The sequence below is a fragment of the Brachyhypopomus gauderio genome, chromosome 12, assembly GCF_052324685.1.
Source record: "Brachyhypopomus gauderio isolate BG-103 chromosome 12, BGAUD_0.2, whole genome shotgun sequence".
Taxonomy (NCBI): Eukaryota; Metazoa; Chordata; class Actinopteri; order Gymnotiformes; family Hypopomidae; genus Brachyhypopomus; species Brachyhypopomus gauderio.
Window position 1 is genome coordinate 19135581 of NC_135222.1, and position 15050 is coordinate 19150630.

General features: G+C 50.9%; 2 protein-coding genes across 4 annotated transcripts in view; one reads left to right on the forward strand and one right to left on the reverse strand.

Moving 5' to 3' along the window:
- The window catches only part of trappc10 (trafficking protein particle complex subunit 10), a 13827-nt gene extending 11876 nt beyond the window's left edge, over nucleotides 1–1951 (forward strand). The window contains 3 exon segments of the mRNA XM_077023532.1: nucleotides 827–1007; nucleotides 1092–1286; nucleotides 1383–1951. Coding sequence (XP_076879647.1) covers nucleotides 827–1007; nucleotides 1092–1286; nucleotides 1383–1630 — 624 coding nt within the window. The 3' untranslated portion in view covers nucleotides 1631–1951.
- Nucleotides 1952–2570: 619 nt separating this feature from the next.
- cp110 (centriolar coiled-coil protein 110) lies at nucleotides 2571–13693 on the reverse strand. 3 transcript variants are annotated; one of them, XM_077023533.1, is made up of 10 exons: nucleotides 12828–13691; nucleotides 12611–12733; nucleotides 10410–12507; nucleotides 9847–9971; nucleotides 8601–8786; nucleotides 8331–8447; nucleotides 7995–8084; nucleotides 5890–6003; nucleotides 5034–5116; nucleotides 2571–4520 (listed from the first exon to the last, which is right to left on the reverse strand). In XM_077023533.1, the coding sequence occupies exons 1-10, from the start codon at nucleotides 12954–12956 to the stop codon at nucleotides 4403–4405; spliced, it is 3183 nt and encodes a 1060-aa protein (XP_076879648.1). In that variant the 5' UTR covers nucleotides 12957–13691; the 3' UTR covers nucleotides 2571–4402. The 3 variants fall into 3 exon arrangements, with proteins under 3 accessions (XP_076879648.1, XP_076879649.1, XP_076879650.1); XM_077023534.1 differs by lacking the exon at nucleotides 2571–4520 and having other exon boundaries at nucleotides 5059–5190; nucleotides 12828–13693; XM_077023535.1 differs by lacking the exons at nucleotides 2571–4520; nucleotides 5034–5116 and having other exon boundaries at nucleotides 5979–6110; nucleotides 12828–13693.
- Between the last annotated feature and the right edge of the window lie 1357 nt (nucleotides 13694–15050).

Here is a 15050-nt window from a genome sequence, read left to right on the forward strand (position 1 = left end):
CAATACAAGCATAGAATTAGACTGAATAGATCTGTTTTTATGGATCGGTCACATTGTCACCGATACCCGATCTAGAATTGTTTCAGATATTAATATCGGAATCGGTGCATCCCTAAGCACATGTGCACGTTTTACTTCCAAGCTCCGCGCCCCCCCTGCAATAGCTCCGCGCCCCACCTAGGGGGCGCGCCCCCCACTTTGGGAACCACTGCCTTAGACGATCAGCCGTTCTCTGTCGTAGGGATTTCGTAGGCTAATAGAGCACATTGAGCCCCGTTATGTTTTGCCGAGCAGACGACATTTCTCAGAAGTGTGTTTACCTGAGCTGTTTAATGTTGTTGCAACTCGCGTCACGTTTTTATGAGAGAATTTATATTTATCTTTCAGGCCAGTCAGTTATAATTAAATTTAACTCGTATAAAATACATATATTTATCCTCTCAGATAAAAACGGTCTGCAAGCGAGTTTAATTTAATTAGTGGTCTGCCGTTGTCAGCGGTATCGCCGTTAACGGCCCACCACTAATTTTACTTTATAATATGCATTAGCCTACTGTAATGTCAGTGCTAAATAAATATTTTCAAATCAAATTTTGTAGTTGATTTATTCTTTGAATAGCAATGCCTTGATTTTAGTGAGGTTAGCCATAAATCCAATGTTACTAATAATTGGCATAATGTATTTCGGTTTTTTCGGCTTTCGGCCTTGGTTTCCTCGTTTTCGGTTTTCGGTTTCGGCTAAGAATTTTCATTTCGGTGCATCCCTAGTAGGGGGGGTTTGGGATGTCTCTGAACTCTGACCTTCTCTAAACCACACCCCCTACAGACACTGTATAGCGTGAAGGCGGAGATCCAGCCTGCGGTGGGGGAGGAGCACTGCCGCGCCGGCGCCCTCTGTCGGCTGGAGGTGTCGGTCACGCGCCTGACGGACCCTAGCGAGGCAGAGAGGGAGGATGAGGAGTACGGGGAGAACGAAGGACTCCGTACGACCAAGCTGATGTACGAGGGTAAGTACAGCACCAACAACACCCCGAGACCATGAGGAGGAACATGCAGGGGGACGTCATGCACTGTGTGTGTGTGTGTTTCAGTGGTGGACAACAGCAGTAACTGGGCCGTGTGTGGGAAGAGTTCGGGCGTGGTCTCCATGCCTGTTGCTGCTATGGCGACTCACAAGGTCCAGATGGAGGTCATGCCCCTGTTTGCAGGCAAGCTGCCATTCCCCAGCATCAAAGTGTTCAAGTACCTGGCCCACAGCGCCCCGCCCACCACGCAGCCCGACGCAGGTACGCCCGCCCCTCCCCCCTCTCCTCTCTCCCCTCCCCCCGCTGAAGCTGCGCCTCCCGCCGGTCTCACCAACCTCTCCCTACGCCTCCCCGCAGACTCCTGCCTGGAGAACGACAACCTCTCCCTGCTGGACAAGGGTCTGGAGGACCAGGGCGACACAGCCAGCCTGCGCAGCCGGGGCAGCGTCCACTCACTGGGCAGCGGCGAGCAGCAGCCGCGGGGTCCGCCCATGCCCCGCCTGGAGCCCTTCAGCCCGGGACAGGTGTTCAACTGCAGCCTGGCACGCCAGGTCCTAGTGCTGCCCGGCACGGACGACCACGTGCTGGAGGTCAATGTCACATGACACGGGTGGAAGGCCCCGCCCCGCCTGGTCCTGGACCCCGCTTTCTGTGATCTGGCCGGACAGGAGGCGGGGGAGGGGAGGGGCTCTGGCATGGGGCAGTGGGGCATCTCTGTCCCTGGACCCGGCGAGCGGGCGTTGGACGTCAGCCCAGCCTGATCGCAAAAAAAAACAAAAGAAAAAAAACAAACAAAAAATAATAATACGCAGGAGCCTGAGAATCCATTTGCTGTCTTATTGTTTTGGTCTTATTTGTTCTCTTCATTTCCTGTTTACTCCCACACTGGGAGGTATGGCTAACTGGAAAGCTCCCATTATCTCCAACCCCCCCCCCACGAATCAGCAAGTAGCCTCTGCCCTCCCGAGATAGCCGCCACCTCTCGCACACAACGCTACACTTCCCCCGGGAGACGTCCTCATTACTACGACTGTGATGGAGTCACGTCGGCGGACGCTAGGGTTCACGGACGTTGCGAGCCTCGTTCTGGAAGGCCCTGTGCACGGAGGCTGTGAGACGTCTGACATGGTTCACCTGGCACGACCTGTGACTGGAGGAGGAGGAGGAGGAGGAAGGCTTGGGGAGAATTCCTGCTGATTTACCCCGCTGGGTCATGTTCTCAATCATGCTTCACTTCTGGTGCTGTTTGTGTGTGTTTCTGTCTGTCTGTCTGTCTGGAGAACGAGGGAGAAAGAAGTTAATGTAGCCAACAACTCTAAACACACACACACCCCGCCTGTCCTATTGAGTCAGTCCTGCGCACGCCCCCCTCCAGTCCTGTACATACTGTTCAATACGTAGATATTACTGAACCATGAATCACTTATGACTGCAAAGGCTGCACCAATTACGGTTAGAGGGGCCGACTGGCAGGTTTGACTCACTCATTCGGAGTACTCACTCACTTCTTTGGCGGATTTGAGGGAAGAGATATTTTTGCCCGGGTTGCGTTTTGTAGTTTTTGGTTTAAATGTTGGGCTGAGGACTTGAGTGACACCTCCGACGACCACAGACGTTCAGCCTGAGGTTCCTCGGCATACGGATTTGCTGCCGTGCTGATTTGCACATACTTCTCGCCGTTTTGTTTTTTTGCTTTTCTTTTTCTCCCCCTCTCTCCCTCTTGTTTTCAGCCACTCTGTTGCTATAGCAACCCGGTTCATTGCATAAATGAATAGCTATGCGAGTAACTCAAATCAAGCTCCATGACCTCGACGTGTCTAATGGCCTCGGTGTGGACGACTGGCTTGAATAACCGATACACAGTGCTTAACCTTTCAGGAGCGTCTCCCCCCAAGCAGCAGGATTCTCTTCAGCTCATCTCCTGCTAGAGAACGACTAGTTGCCATCATCAAACCACCGAAAGAACCATCATCTCCGACATTCCTATCATGCGTCCGTGCGACCGTACTTCTGAAAAGGCTTCAGCACATAATGCCAGGCGGCAGGCGGCCATTTTTGTACCGTGCTGTGTGAGGTTCGTGTCCGTTCTGTGTTTTTGAGCGAAGTACGTTTACAGCGCTTACATGATTTAGAAAAATTAAGACGAGATCATCATATGAGGATCTGGAGGGGTAAAAAGAATTGACCCTCATGTTGCTTTATGACTTAGCCAGATGCCAAGTTATGAGTGATACAGGAATTATGACTGGTCCGAGGCTCAGTGTCAGGGTGTTTGGCTTTGGGGTTTTGTGCAGTGGTGACTGGGGCCCGTGAAGGCTGTAGCCCGGAGGCGGTGTCTGTCCCCGATAGCTGGACGTCCCCCAACTCCAACTTTGTGCGCTAATGTGTAACATGGGCTAGGGCAGATTCATGACAACACCCAAGCATGTGGGAGTTCCATGTGTCATATGTAGAAAGACTCTGCTCCCCCCCATGTTTGTGAACAGTTATGCTTCCTGGGTGATGTATTTGGTGCTGTGGGCAGGAGAGGGCTGGTCTAGGGGTAAAAGAACAAGGTGCATTGTGGGGTTGTGTGCTTGCGCGCCGTTGCAGAACGTCTGAGTCTCATGTCTACCACGGTATTTATTCTATGAATAAATCTTTCCTCTGTCTCAGATGAATTTATTCAGGGGTCACGCGTGTTAAAATTTTAGTGCAAGAGGGCTGTGCTTGGAGAAGTTGCCCCCCCCCCCCCTTCCTGATTCGCCGGATCATACGGAGTCTGTGTCGGCTGCTGCGTAAAGTGCGGGGGCCACGGGGCCCTCACAGGAGGCCCTCACTGGCTTCAGCAGAAGGACTTTTGGGAGCAACAGCATGTGAATCACTGGGTCAGCTAACAATGTCAGAATAATTTTCAGATGCTGTTTGTAAATTATTCCATCAGTTGAGCACCACAGATTGTATTTAGATTAATTATTTAAATGAAAAGACTATGTACGCATTATAAAATTGAAAAAAATATATATACCTATGTTTTAAAAAGACTGGTGGTGTGCCTGTTATTTAAATTCATAAAACAATAATTGCAGCAAAAAATATTCTTCTATATTCTTCTATACAAGATGCATTATCACAATTTTATTAGATATGGAAAAATATAAATAAAGTAAAAAATACAAGACTGGAGAGAAGAGAAAGACTTCTCACAATGGGTTTAGCGACATAAATAAATTACAAATGCTTACAAATTTTGACCCAAAATTGCAAAAAAACAAAAGCTGTTAAACATATGGTGGCAATATGCTACCAAGGCACTAGTGTTGAGGTGTGTGTGTGAGGACATGGAGGTTGGCTGTCTGAGGGAGATCCACACAAGGTATGCAGTAGGTCTGTGCTCTTCACCTCGGCCGTCTGAATGGAGTGGTCTTCCTCGGAGCCCTGCGGGACGTTGGCACGACGGGCCGCCCTTCCTCCGCACCCTTCAGCTTCGTCCGGTCTGCCGCTCTCTTCAGTAACCTGACCGCAAAGCCGCCAATCAAGAAATTATATCGTCTCATGCAAGACAAGGGCCCAGATGCACTTAAGATATGAGCAGCTCCTCCCTGGTTAGATTCTCATGTTTTTATATATTTTGATTATCCATTATCTGCCCTGTCTGCCATCAGCTTTAGCTATTTAGCTTTGAATTGGGATCTGAGTGAACATAGTGGTTAATTATTACAGGCACAAGCCTACAGTGTTCTGTGTTCTGATTTTACAATCTTGCACCTACACAATTATTTAACCAGCATCACAGTTGACGTGAGTGGCACGTTTAAGTGTGGACTAGCTTTAGTGATGTTTTCAGTCTCTCCATACTTTACACAGCTTACAGCTTATTCAACTGATGTCACGTCTGAGTTAATTACTAGATTAATTTAGTGTTAATTACTAATGTGCAGATAAGCTGCACTGCGCGTAAGAAAACAGACATGCCCCCAGCAGTGGAGCATGATGTATGACACACAGCGGTCTCCAGAGAGCACTCACATCCCCGTCCTCTTCCTCTCTAGCGCCTTCCTGGTGGCGGTGGAGAGTGACGCCCTGCCTCCGGACCCTGCCGCCTTGTTCTCCTGGGAAAAACCATCTGTCAAATGACTGCAAACTCACACAGTGGAGCATGCATCAGGTTTTTAAAGGAGAGCGTCTGAAATGATAAAATAAATAAGAGGTCACATTGGTTCTCTCAGACTAGGCCAGGGTGAGGATGAGAAGTACCCGGAGGCTTCGAGTCCTGGGTGTCAGAACATTAAAACGAGGGCAGAAATGTACACTGAAACTGGCCCTCGTCATGCTGACTGCAAAAGGAGAACTGGAGGCAAAACCACCGATGATCTCAGTCCTCAGTGGTTAGTGAAATTCAAACAAAAGCAGGTGAAGCTTCCCTTTACAAATACGCTTGATTTGCTAGGACCCACGCTGGTCCCTAAATGCCAGGTAGCCACAGACAGCCTCTTGCTGTGTTTGCACGAGTGTACACAATGTGAAGTACATAGTGACATTTCTCAGACTGTTCTATTCCGAAACCCTGCTCGCCAATTAATTACACTGAAATGAGTAAGTGGTCATGAACCTCAGATGATTTATCATAGTTACGACAGTGTATAGAAAACCAATAACAGAGGGAGAAAAAAATATATACACTTCGGTTTGATAAAGCTTCTCAAACCACCTTACAATGGAGAGCAGCAGAGCCAGCCACCACCAGAATCTACTGTTAGCCTGCTCTGCTTCTCGTGCTGATTGGCTCAGTCAGGGCATGTGCACTGTGTTGGGGTGTGGCCTCAGCATACACAGAGCAGAGAGTGGGCTGGCCCAGCACCATGGGGGGCGGGGCTTCCGTTACCTTGTGTCTGAGCTCCCGCTCCCTGATCAGCTGACGGTCCCGTCTGATCACCTGCATCCGCTCCGCTGGACTGAGGCTGAAGAGGTCGTGTAGCTCATAACGGGCCGAGCGCAACTAACAGGTGGAAGAAGAGACGGTCTAGATGGAATTTCTAATGGCTGATTGAAGCAAGACGTGTAGTTCTAGTAAGGTCTGTCTGCTCTTTAGTGCCTTGTGAACTTCTGGTGGGTGACAAGTAGAACAACCGATTCACAACATCAGTTAGAAGGTTGTTATTAGTGAATGTGGAATAAGTGAGTGAGGCAACCATACTGTGCAGAGACACCCAGATTAGTGTGTGTGTGTGTGTGTGTGCGTGTGTGCGTGTGTGTGTGTGTGTGTGCGTGCTGAGGGTGAGAAGAGTAACCAAGCTGGTAATGACCAAGACAATAAATCATTTCCGAGACACTGATGGCAAGGTAATGGAAGCAAAGAAAATGCTTTAGTTTTGTAAATAATAAATAATTAGGTAAATATTTATTATATTAGTTGTAAAATGGCATATAGAATACATCTCATATAGAATTCATCTCACAATGAATGTGGCCCGTGCTGGCGAGGGCGTACGGGGGAGAGCGTCAGTGCTGGTGAGAGCGTCAAGGCTGGTGAGGGCGTACGGGGGAGAGCGTTGGCGCTGGTGAGGGCGTACAGGGGAGAGCGTCAGTGCTGGTGAGGGCGTACGGGGGAGAGCGTCGGCGCTGGTGAGGGCGTACGGGGGAGAGCATCAGGGCTGGTGAGGGCGTACGGGGGAGAGCGTCGGCGCTGGTGAGGGCGTACGGGGGAGAGCATCAGGGCTGGTGAGGGCGTACGGGGGAGAGCGTCGGCGCTGGTGAGGGCGTACGGGGGAGAGCGTCAGTGCTGGTGAGAGCGTCAAGGCTGGTGAGGGTGTACGGGGGGAGAGCGTCAGTGCTGGTGAGGGCGTACGGGGGAGAGCGTCAGGGCTGGTGAGGGCGTACGGGGGAGAGCGTCAGTGCTGGTGAGAGCGTCAAGGCTGGTGAGGGCGTACGGGGGAGAGCGTCAAGGCTGGTGAGGACGTACGGGGGAGAGCGTCAGTGCTGGTGAGAGCGTCAAGGCTGGTGAGGGTGTACGGGGGAGAGCGTCAGTGCTGGTGAGGGCGTACGGGGGAGAGCGTCAGTGCTGGTGAGAGCGTCAAGGCTGGTGAGGGCATACAGGGGAGAGCGTCAGTGCTGGTGAGTGCGTCAAGGCTGGTGAGGGCGTACGGGGGAGAGCGTTGGCGCTGGTGAGGGCGTACGGGGGAGAGCGTCAGGGCTGGTGAGTGCGTTAAGGCTGGTGAGGGTGTACGGGGGAGAGAGTCAGGGCTGGTGAGGACGTACGGGGGAGAGCGTCAGGGCTGGTGAGTGCGTTAAGGCTGGTGAGGGTGTACGGGGGAGAGAGTCAGCGCTGGTGAGGGCGTACGGGGGAGAGCGTCAGGGCTGGTGAGTGCGTTAAGGCTGGTGAGGGCGTACGGGGGAGAGCGTCAGGGCTGGTGAGGACGTACGGGGGAGAGCGTCAGGGCTGGTGAGTGCGTTAAGGCTGGTGAGGGCGTACGGGGGAGAGAGTCAGCGCTGGTGAGGGCGTACGGGGGAGAGAGTCAGCGCTGGTGAGTGCGTTAAGGCTGGTGAGGGTGTACGGGGGAGAGCGTTAAGGCTGGTGAGGGTGTACGGGGGAGAGAGTCAGCGCTGGTGAGGGCGTACGGGGGAGAGCGTCGGCGCTGGTGAGGACGTACGGGGGAGAGCGTCAGGGCTGGTGAGGGCGTACGGGGGAGAGAGTCAGCGCTGGTGAGGGCGTACGGGGGAGAGCGTCGGCGCTGGTGAGGACGTACGGGGGAGAGCGTCAGGGCTGGTGAGGGCGTACGGGGGAGAGAGTCAGCGCTGGTGAGGGCGTACGGGGGAGAGCGTCGGCGCTGGTGAGGGCGTACGGGGGAGAGCGTAGACGCTGGCGAGGGCGTACGGGGGAGAGCGTCGGCGCTGGTGAGGACGTACGGGGGAGAGCGTCAAGGCTGGTGAGGGCGTACGGGGGAGAGAGTCAGCGCTGGTGAGGGCGTACGGGGGAGAGCGTCGGCTGACCTGTGATGTGACCCTCTCCTGCAGGAGCTGGTCCGGCCGGCTGCTGTACTCTCGTCCTGGGGTCTGAGACTGGAGGAAAACTTGCGTGTCCTACAAGTGGAACAGGGAGGATGTAGCAAGCATAAGTGCGCTAGTGTGGTTTATGTACCACAGCAATACCAAAGAGAATGCAGCTGTACACAACTAACAGCAGCTGGCCAAAAACAAACACACCACATTTACAGCATAGTACACACACACACACACACACACACACACACACACACACACACACACACACAAACAAAACTGATTAAAAGAAAATGCCATCACATGTGTGGCAGCGCATACGGTCACCTTGATCGTTCTGAGGAGCTGAGCCACTCGCTCTGTACTGAACAGCCTGCGGGTCAGGTAGCCCTTCACTGCTGCGGCCACCAGGGGGCGATAACGCACAGGGAGACAGCTGCGAGACTGAAGCACGAACCCGACACAGACGCACCACGAGGAGGACAGAGGAAGGAGAACCGTTAACGTACACCAGCGCCAGACCGCGCTAGGCTACACCGTTTTGCCGTAGCTCTGCGTAAGAGCGTGTGGGAGCCGCGAGGGGGCGTGGCCGGGTACCTGCGCAACGTCGCCGGAGAGAACGCTCGCTTCCGGGAGCACCGACTCGCCGGGGCGCGGGGGGGAGGCCAGACACGCAGAGACGGAGGAGGGGGGGGCGGAGGTCGCCGTGTCCTCCAGGCGCGAGCCAACGGCTGAACACGGGAAGGACACGCTCCGGAGGAACTGGAACCTCGCTGCTAGGGCCTGAGAGAGAGAGAGAGAGAGAGAGAGAGAGAGAGAGAGAGAGAGAGAATAGATAAGTGAATGGACAGAGGTTGAAAGAGAATCGGCGAGAGATAATGGATGGAGGGATGGAGGGGAGTGGACGTTGCGAGGCAGAGGGCAATGGGAGAAAATAACTGAATGAATTGCCAGTGAACGGGGTCAGTGAAGGACAGTAAATTAGGCAGGAGGAAAAAAAAAAACCCCAAAAACGTTAATGGGGGAACATGGATAGTTGAGCCACGCGCTCCACCAACGAGAGCCAGAGGAAGGTCAGGAGCAGCACACGCCAAGGGTCAGACGCTCTGGCTCAACCACACATGAATTACAGGAGTGACCCGCTCGTTTTCTGTGTCAACTCCTACAACACTGGGTTCTCTCCTTCCCAGAGGAACACCCCCACGTCGCTGGGAGGGAGGGAGATGCCAGACCCCCCCATTATAAAAGCAGACTGTGTTCATTAAAAGTCTGTGAGATGTATAAATGACAGCATGTGACTAATGACGTAAGGACAGGCTACAGAGCGCGGTGAAGGAGAAGCAGCAGCCAACAGGGGTGGAGCACGACAGGCTCCACCTGCTGCATCCTTACAGGATGCTATTACACTTTTACATGAACCCTCTCACCCGGGCTTCCCACACCACAGTGCTGACAGATCTTTTGCATAGTTGTTTTCTAAGATATCATTGCACTCAGAAACAGAAATTAGAAGGCTTGCCATGGATCCCAAGGAGTAACAAGGTTAATGTGATTATATGGGAGAGCTTGTCAGAAAAGCTTTTAAACAGTGCATTAAAGTGCCTTATAAGCAAACATATCATTTCAGTCGTAAAACTGTTTGACGTTCGACTTGACTACACAGTTGTAACACACGGACCCGCGATTACACGGACCAGTAGCAACGTTGATGAAAACGCAACCTCGTTACGTCAACCTAGTGTTGTAAAATGCTCTAGTGTGATCTAGATCTCCGCAGAGCTGCACTGGCGTGTCCAGAATCCTCACGTGGAGATCCTGAGAGAGCAGCGCTGAGTGGGCTCACCTGCAGCAGCTCCTGCTCCTGGTCTGGGACCTGTGGCCCGTGTGCCTTCCTCGGCTCCTCCCGCTGCCTCCTCTCCTCCCACAGGTCTGGGACCTGTGGCGTGAGCTCCTTCCTCGGCTGCAGAGCTGGCAACAAAGGGAGCACAAGCGCACAGTGAGGGCCCATCCGTCTGGGCGGCGCAAATCATCCGTTTAATCACGGTTCGGTTGCATCGCCGAGATCGAATAACTGATCGCTGCAGAAAATCGTTAGGCTGCGCGGAACGCTGCTTCACGCAGAGTACTTAACGGGCATCACGAAGGAGTCTAGGCTATTATCTTGCCATTATCATTACAGCAGGGGTATTTATCAAGACGTATTATTTTAAAAGGATCATAAAGCCAGCTTGACAAAATATGTCTCTTCTGCTTGTCCAATGTGATTTTAAAGAAGGCAGAGAAGAAGGCATTATCAAGAAAGCCATCATGGGGATAGACATTCTTCCCTGAATATTCAAACAGCCAAAACCACTTGCCAGGCTAATTCGGTTACATTGCAAATGCTTTCAAACTAGCTGCACTCACTTTTAGGCGTGCTGGCCTGAGCTCGCCCCTCGTCCCCCTGCCGTCCTGATGCTCCGCCCTCTTCTGCGTTCATGATCAATCTGCGTTTGGCCCGGGAGACGCCCTCCTGCCCACCGAGCTCTGGGGTCCGCTGCTTCTCCAAGGGCTCTGCTGCCTGACACCAGAGGCCTGATGGAGTGTCCACATCGTATGATCGATTAAGGGAGGAGCCATTGAGGGAGCCTTCGGTGGTTTCAGATTCTTCTTTCCTGTGTTCTGGTTGGATGCTGGAGTCAGCGAGTACAGGCACTCTCCCAGGACGCAGCTTTGAGTCATCGACGGTGCCGAATGCTTCGGGCGCCCTCTTCTTCTGCAGCAGGGAGGTGGTGCTGTGGGGCGCCTCGCGCTCTTTACCGAGTCGCTGCGTCCCACGGTCCTCGCCGGAGACCTCCTTCCGTGCGGCCGTGCTAAAGGCAACCGCGCACACAGTCTTCCCGCCATCGGCAGGCGGACCGACTCCTCCGTTTCCCACCTCGGCCGTCTCGTGGGGATCGTCCGCCTGCGACTCTCTAAGCGTGGACTCCAGATCCGAGATCAGCAGTTTAAGGCTCGACAGGTTAAGCTCTAGCTGGGCGATCTGTTCAGCTTGGTGTACACTGGCGCTCAGAGGTCTGGTCTCATCCACCCTGACCGGCACACACCCACCCGTGTCTCTGCCCGGCCCGCACGGCCCCGATGCTGCCTCATCCACACGCAAGGCCGTCTTGACCAGGGGCTTTCTGGCTGGGCTGGACACAACACTGACCTTTTTACTCCGCACTGGACTTAAGCAAAACTTGGGTGTAGGGATGTTCTTGAACTTCTTCCCCACTGTAAGGCAAGGCCTGGGTAACATACTCCTTGCTTTCTTGCCCTTGAACTGATAGAGAGATTTTGCAGAGGTGGGAGCCACAGCTAGTATGGACTGAGGTTCGACGTCAGGTGGCAGTATTTTCCCACTCATCCTACTTGTGTTTGAGGATGAAGTAACATTAAGGCAAGAGTTAAGTGGAACCTCATATTGTGCAACACCTGTGCTTTCAACATGGCTGACCAGCTCACAGGGCCCCACTATTTCTTCCCCTCCAACTTGTGTGTGTGTCTGGCCATCTTGGCTCGAAATCTTCACCTGGAGTGCCGGTTTTCCCTGATCCTTCCTCTTTTCGCAGTTCCTCTTAAGCTCAGGTTTCCCAGTCCCCACTGGGAGGACTTCCTCGTTCTCCTTGTCGGACAGGCTGTGACTGTCAGCGTGTCTGATTTCACAGGCGCTCTGTGACTTCGCCTGGTTGCGTAGCAGACGCTGACGACGCCTGTGCTCTTGAGATTTCTTCAGGAGGTTCTGCAGACTCGTGCGGTAAGGGCCATCGGCTGGGTCCGCCTCCACGGACGGGCGGCCCGGCTCTGCTGCATCAGGAGCTTGGCTTGAGGCTGGACATTCTTCCTCCAGGACCTCGCCGTCTACTGGAGCGTGGCTGATGATGTCGCTGACCTTGTGTGACATGTTTGAAGAATTTAAGAAGAAGCTGCCAAAGTCAGAATCTCTGCCCTCTGTGCCTTCTGAGGTGATGGCAGCTCCCTCAGCCAAAGTGGAGTTGATGTATGAAGTTTCGTTTGTTATGTAACCAGATGAAAGTGCTTGGTAGCTTACATCTCTAACAGGGCACTTGCCAGAATGAGACAGTGCCTGCGAGTCAAGTTCATAGTCTGCATTGATCACAACAGCTTTCTCTGGCCTGCTTCTGAAAAAAGGAACTTCTTCAAACTGAACAGATTTGTGGCTGTTCTGAAATGACTCGTCCGATTGAAACGGTCTAAGGTTTAAGCTCATATGATCATCACAAGCTGTAGATGCAAAGGCATGGCTGGGGGTGATTTGTACATCCTCAACGCTTGTTTCCTGAGTAGATGGGAAAACCGAGGGCACAACAGAATTCCAGTGGCTTTCTTTGGTTTCATTACAATCAACTTTACTTCCAGGGATATTTAAAAAACTATGGCATTCAGTGTTGTGGGACGGAGATGTAAATGGTGTTGCTCCCGTCTCATTTTTAAACTCTGCAAATGTAGGAGCCTTTCGTACCTTAAACAACAACGCAGGAAGAAAATCTGAGTCAAATGACATGATATATTAATTGACAAGATGACATTTAAAACTTCCACCGGTATTCTGTTTTATGTTTTACCTCAACACTGTTAAGAAACGCCTGTACACAAGACATCCGAGACACTGAAATCATTTTCTTTCTGTTCACTCTTGCAGAAGCGTCGCGGAACCTTTGCATTTGTTCTTTCTGATCTTTGTTCAACTGAAATCAAATTAATGTATATCATGTTTTAATCGTCCCAAGATGCATAAAAGATACATGTGTTCAAATAAACCAATTCCCAAAAAACACTTACCAATGGAGGGAGGACAGGAACTCCATAAAACCGTATTTTTGACGACCACCGGCTAACTGCTTGTTCAATCTTTTGACAGTTATTTATTTGGTTGATTTGTCTTTGAATAAATTCCTCGTAGTTCTCCATTGCTGAATCAGAGTGGTTTGGTTAACTAAACGGCTGTTTAAAAATCACAAACGTCTTCTCCAAACCTTGTAAAACAAAACCACCCACAACCACCAAGTCACTGAAAGGCAAAGACGCGCTGAACTGAACTGGCACAGGGTAGTTGGCTAACTAGCTATCACCCAGCTAGCAGGTTGGCCTCAACAACATGAGATTAGCGAGTCGGCTAGCTAACAGGATTCATTAATCTGGCAGCGTTAAACAGATATCCGGTCAGCTAGCTAAACACTTTAGCTAAGAAGCTGTCGTAGATAACCGTTTATCTGTTTATCTATCTGGCGACAGTTAACTAGGTTAGCCTAGCCAGGTAAATTACGCTTAGCCATGAGAGAAACTGACGTTTTACTTCAAGAACGTACAAATTCATTACTTCCATTAATAAGTGACGTATAGATATATCTCACTTTTTTAAAGTTACTCTAAACGTAAGTTATATAACTAGGTTAGCTGGATATACATGTTTCCGTTGAGCTGCCGTTAGCAGGATGAATGTTTACGTTTTACCGCTTTACCGTGGAACAAAGTGACAGTTCACAAACTGTCGTTCCGTGTCTTCGTGAATAACCGTCATGGAGTCAACAAATCATATGGATCTGGATTTTAAATGATATAAAACACAGAAAGACTGATTTCGCTTAATGAGAGGGAAGCATATGACTATTTAAACAGTCTACTCATACATTTGTTCTCTGTCCCTGACAATGTTGTTATACAATATCATTGTCTCCTAGTGGACTGAACACAACGGACCTGAAGAACTCCGGGCGGACCCGTACCGGGTTTTACCTCGCGCACAGTGGCGCGCCGAGCTGCTGTATTTTAACCACTGCCACCTAGAGCAGTGAATGACTTCAGATTGGTTAAGGGGAACAAAAGATTGTGGCAAGGTATCAATTGTCTATTTCAAGACAGTAAACAGCAAAAACTAAAAATTCTTAGCATTTGCCTTGAGACTCAAATATATGCATTCTGTTGTGCAGTAGGTCTACACCTTTTATAGTTAATTTCGTTGTGTTTTGTTCATACTTCATTCAAATTTTGGATGGCCGCCGTAGCCTCAGTAAGATCGTGTAGAGCAGTGGTTCTCAAACTGTGGTACGCGTACCACTGGTGGTACGCAGAGCACCCCGCGGTGGTACGCCAGATGAACTCGGAAAATAAAAGATGCTTTGAGGTTTTTTTTTTTTTTTTACACAACACATTTTTTTTTATTAAAACAGAATTATGACAAGTCCTGAAATTCAGAAACTAAAAGGGATTACTCGTATTATGTGCGGAGAAAATGTCGCTAAACAGTTCGACCTGGTTCATCTTTCAAACGACACGGTCACTCGCAGAATTGATGAAATGGTGGACAACGTCAGACAAACATTGACCGAGAGAATTAAAATGAGTAAATGCTTCTCACTGCAGTTAGATGAATCCATAGATGTCGCAGATTTAGCCAACTTGCTCGTTTACGTGCGATATGAGTATGAGGGCATGTCGCACGAAGACTTTTTGTGCTGTAAACCAACCACTACCAACACGAACTACAGGAGAACTACATTACAGGGTTGCCAACTTTTGACGTTCGCTTGGAGTGAGATTTTAACCTGGAGCCGGTGGCGAGTGTATTTTGTTGAGCGGGGGGGGGGGGGGGTGTCGAACGAAATTAGTTGAGCGGGGGGTGGGGGGGGGGGTGCCGAACGTAAAATGGACACAGATTCAGTGTTATATTGCCGGTGGATGGCGTGTGAGTTGGCAACCCTGACATTATAACATATGTGTGTAATGAGCAGGGTTGCCAAATGCGTGAGACACACGCATTTGACCGTCTTCACACGCCACACATCCGATTTCTCACGTCGACAAAAAAAAAATCTAAGTTTATTTACCTCTGATCCACATCTATGATTCAATGAGTTACTAGTTCGCTCTGGCGCCAACCATCGTGATATAATACTTAATTCGTGTCCATTTTACATCCTCCCGGTAACAATTTACATTCACCCCCCCCCCCCCCCCCCCCGTCAACAACTTAAACTTGCCAAACAGCTTTTTCTTTTTTTTTTG

What these genes read in the sequence shown, in the direction of transcription:
- cp110 (XM_077023533.1), bottom strand. Translation starts at nt 12,956, where the DNA reads ATGGAGAACTACGAGGAATTTATTCAAAGACAAATCAACCAAATAAAT. An exon ending in TTCCTGTCCTCCCTCCATTG is followed by an intron (nt 12,734 to 12,827) that starts GTAAGTGTTTTT and finishes ATTTGATTTCAG; the next exon opens with TTGAACAAAGATCAGAAAGA. An exon ending in TCTCCGGCGACGTTGCGCAG is followed by an intron (nt 8,448 to 8,600) that starts GTACCCGGCCAC and finishes TTCGTGCTTCAG; the next exon opens with TCTCGCAGCTGTCTCCCTGT.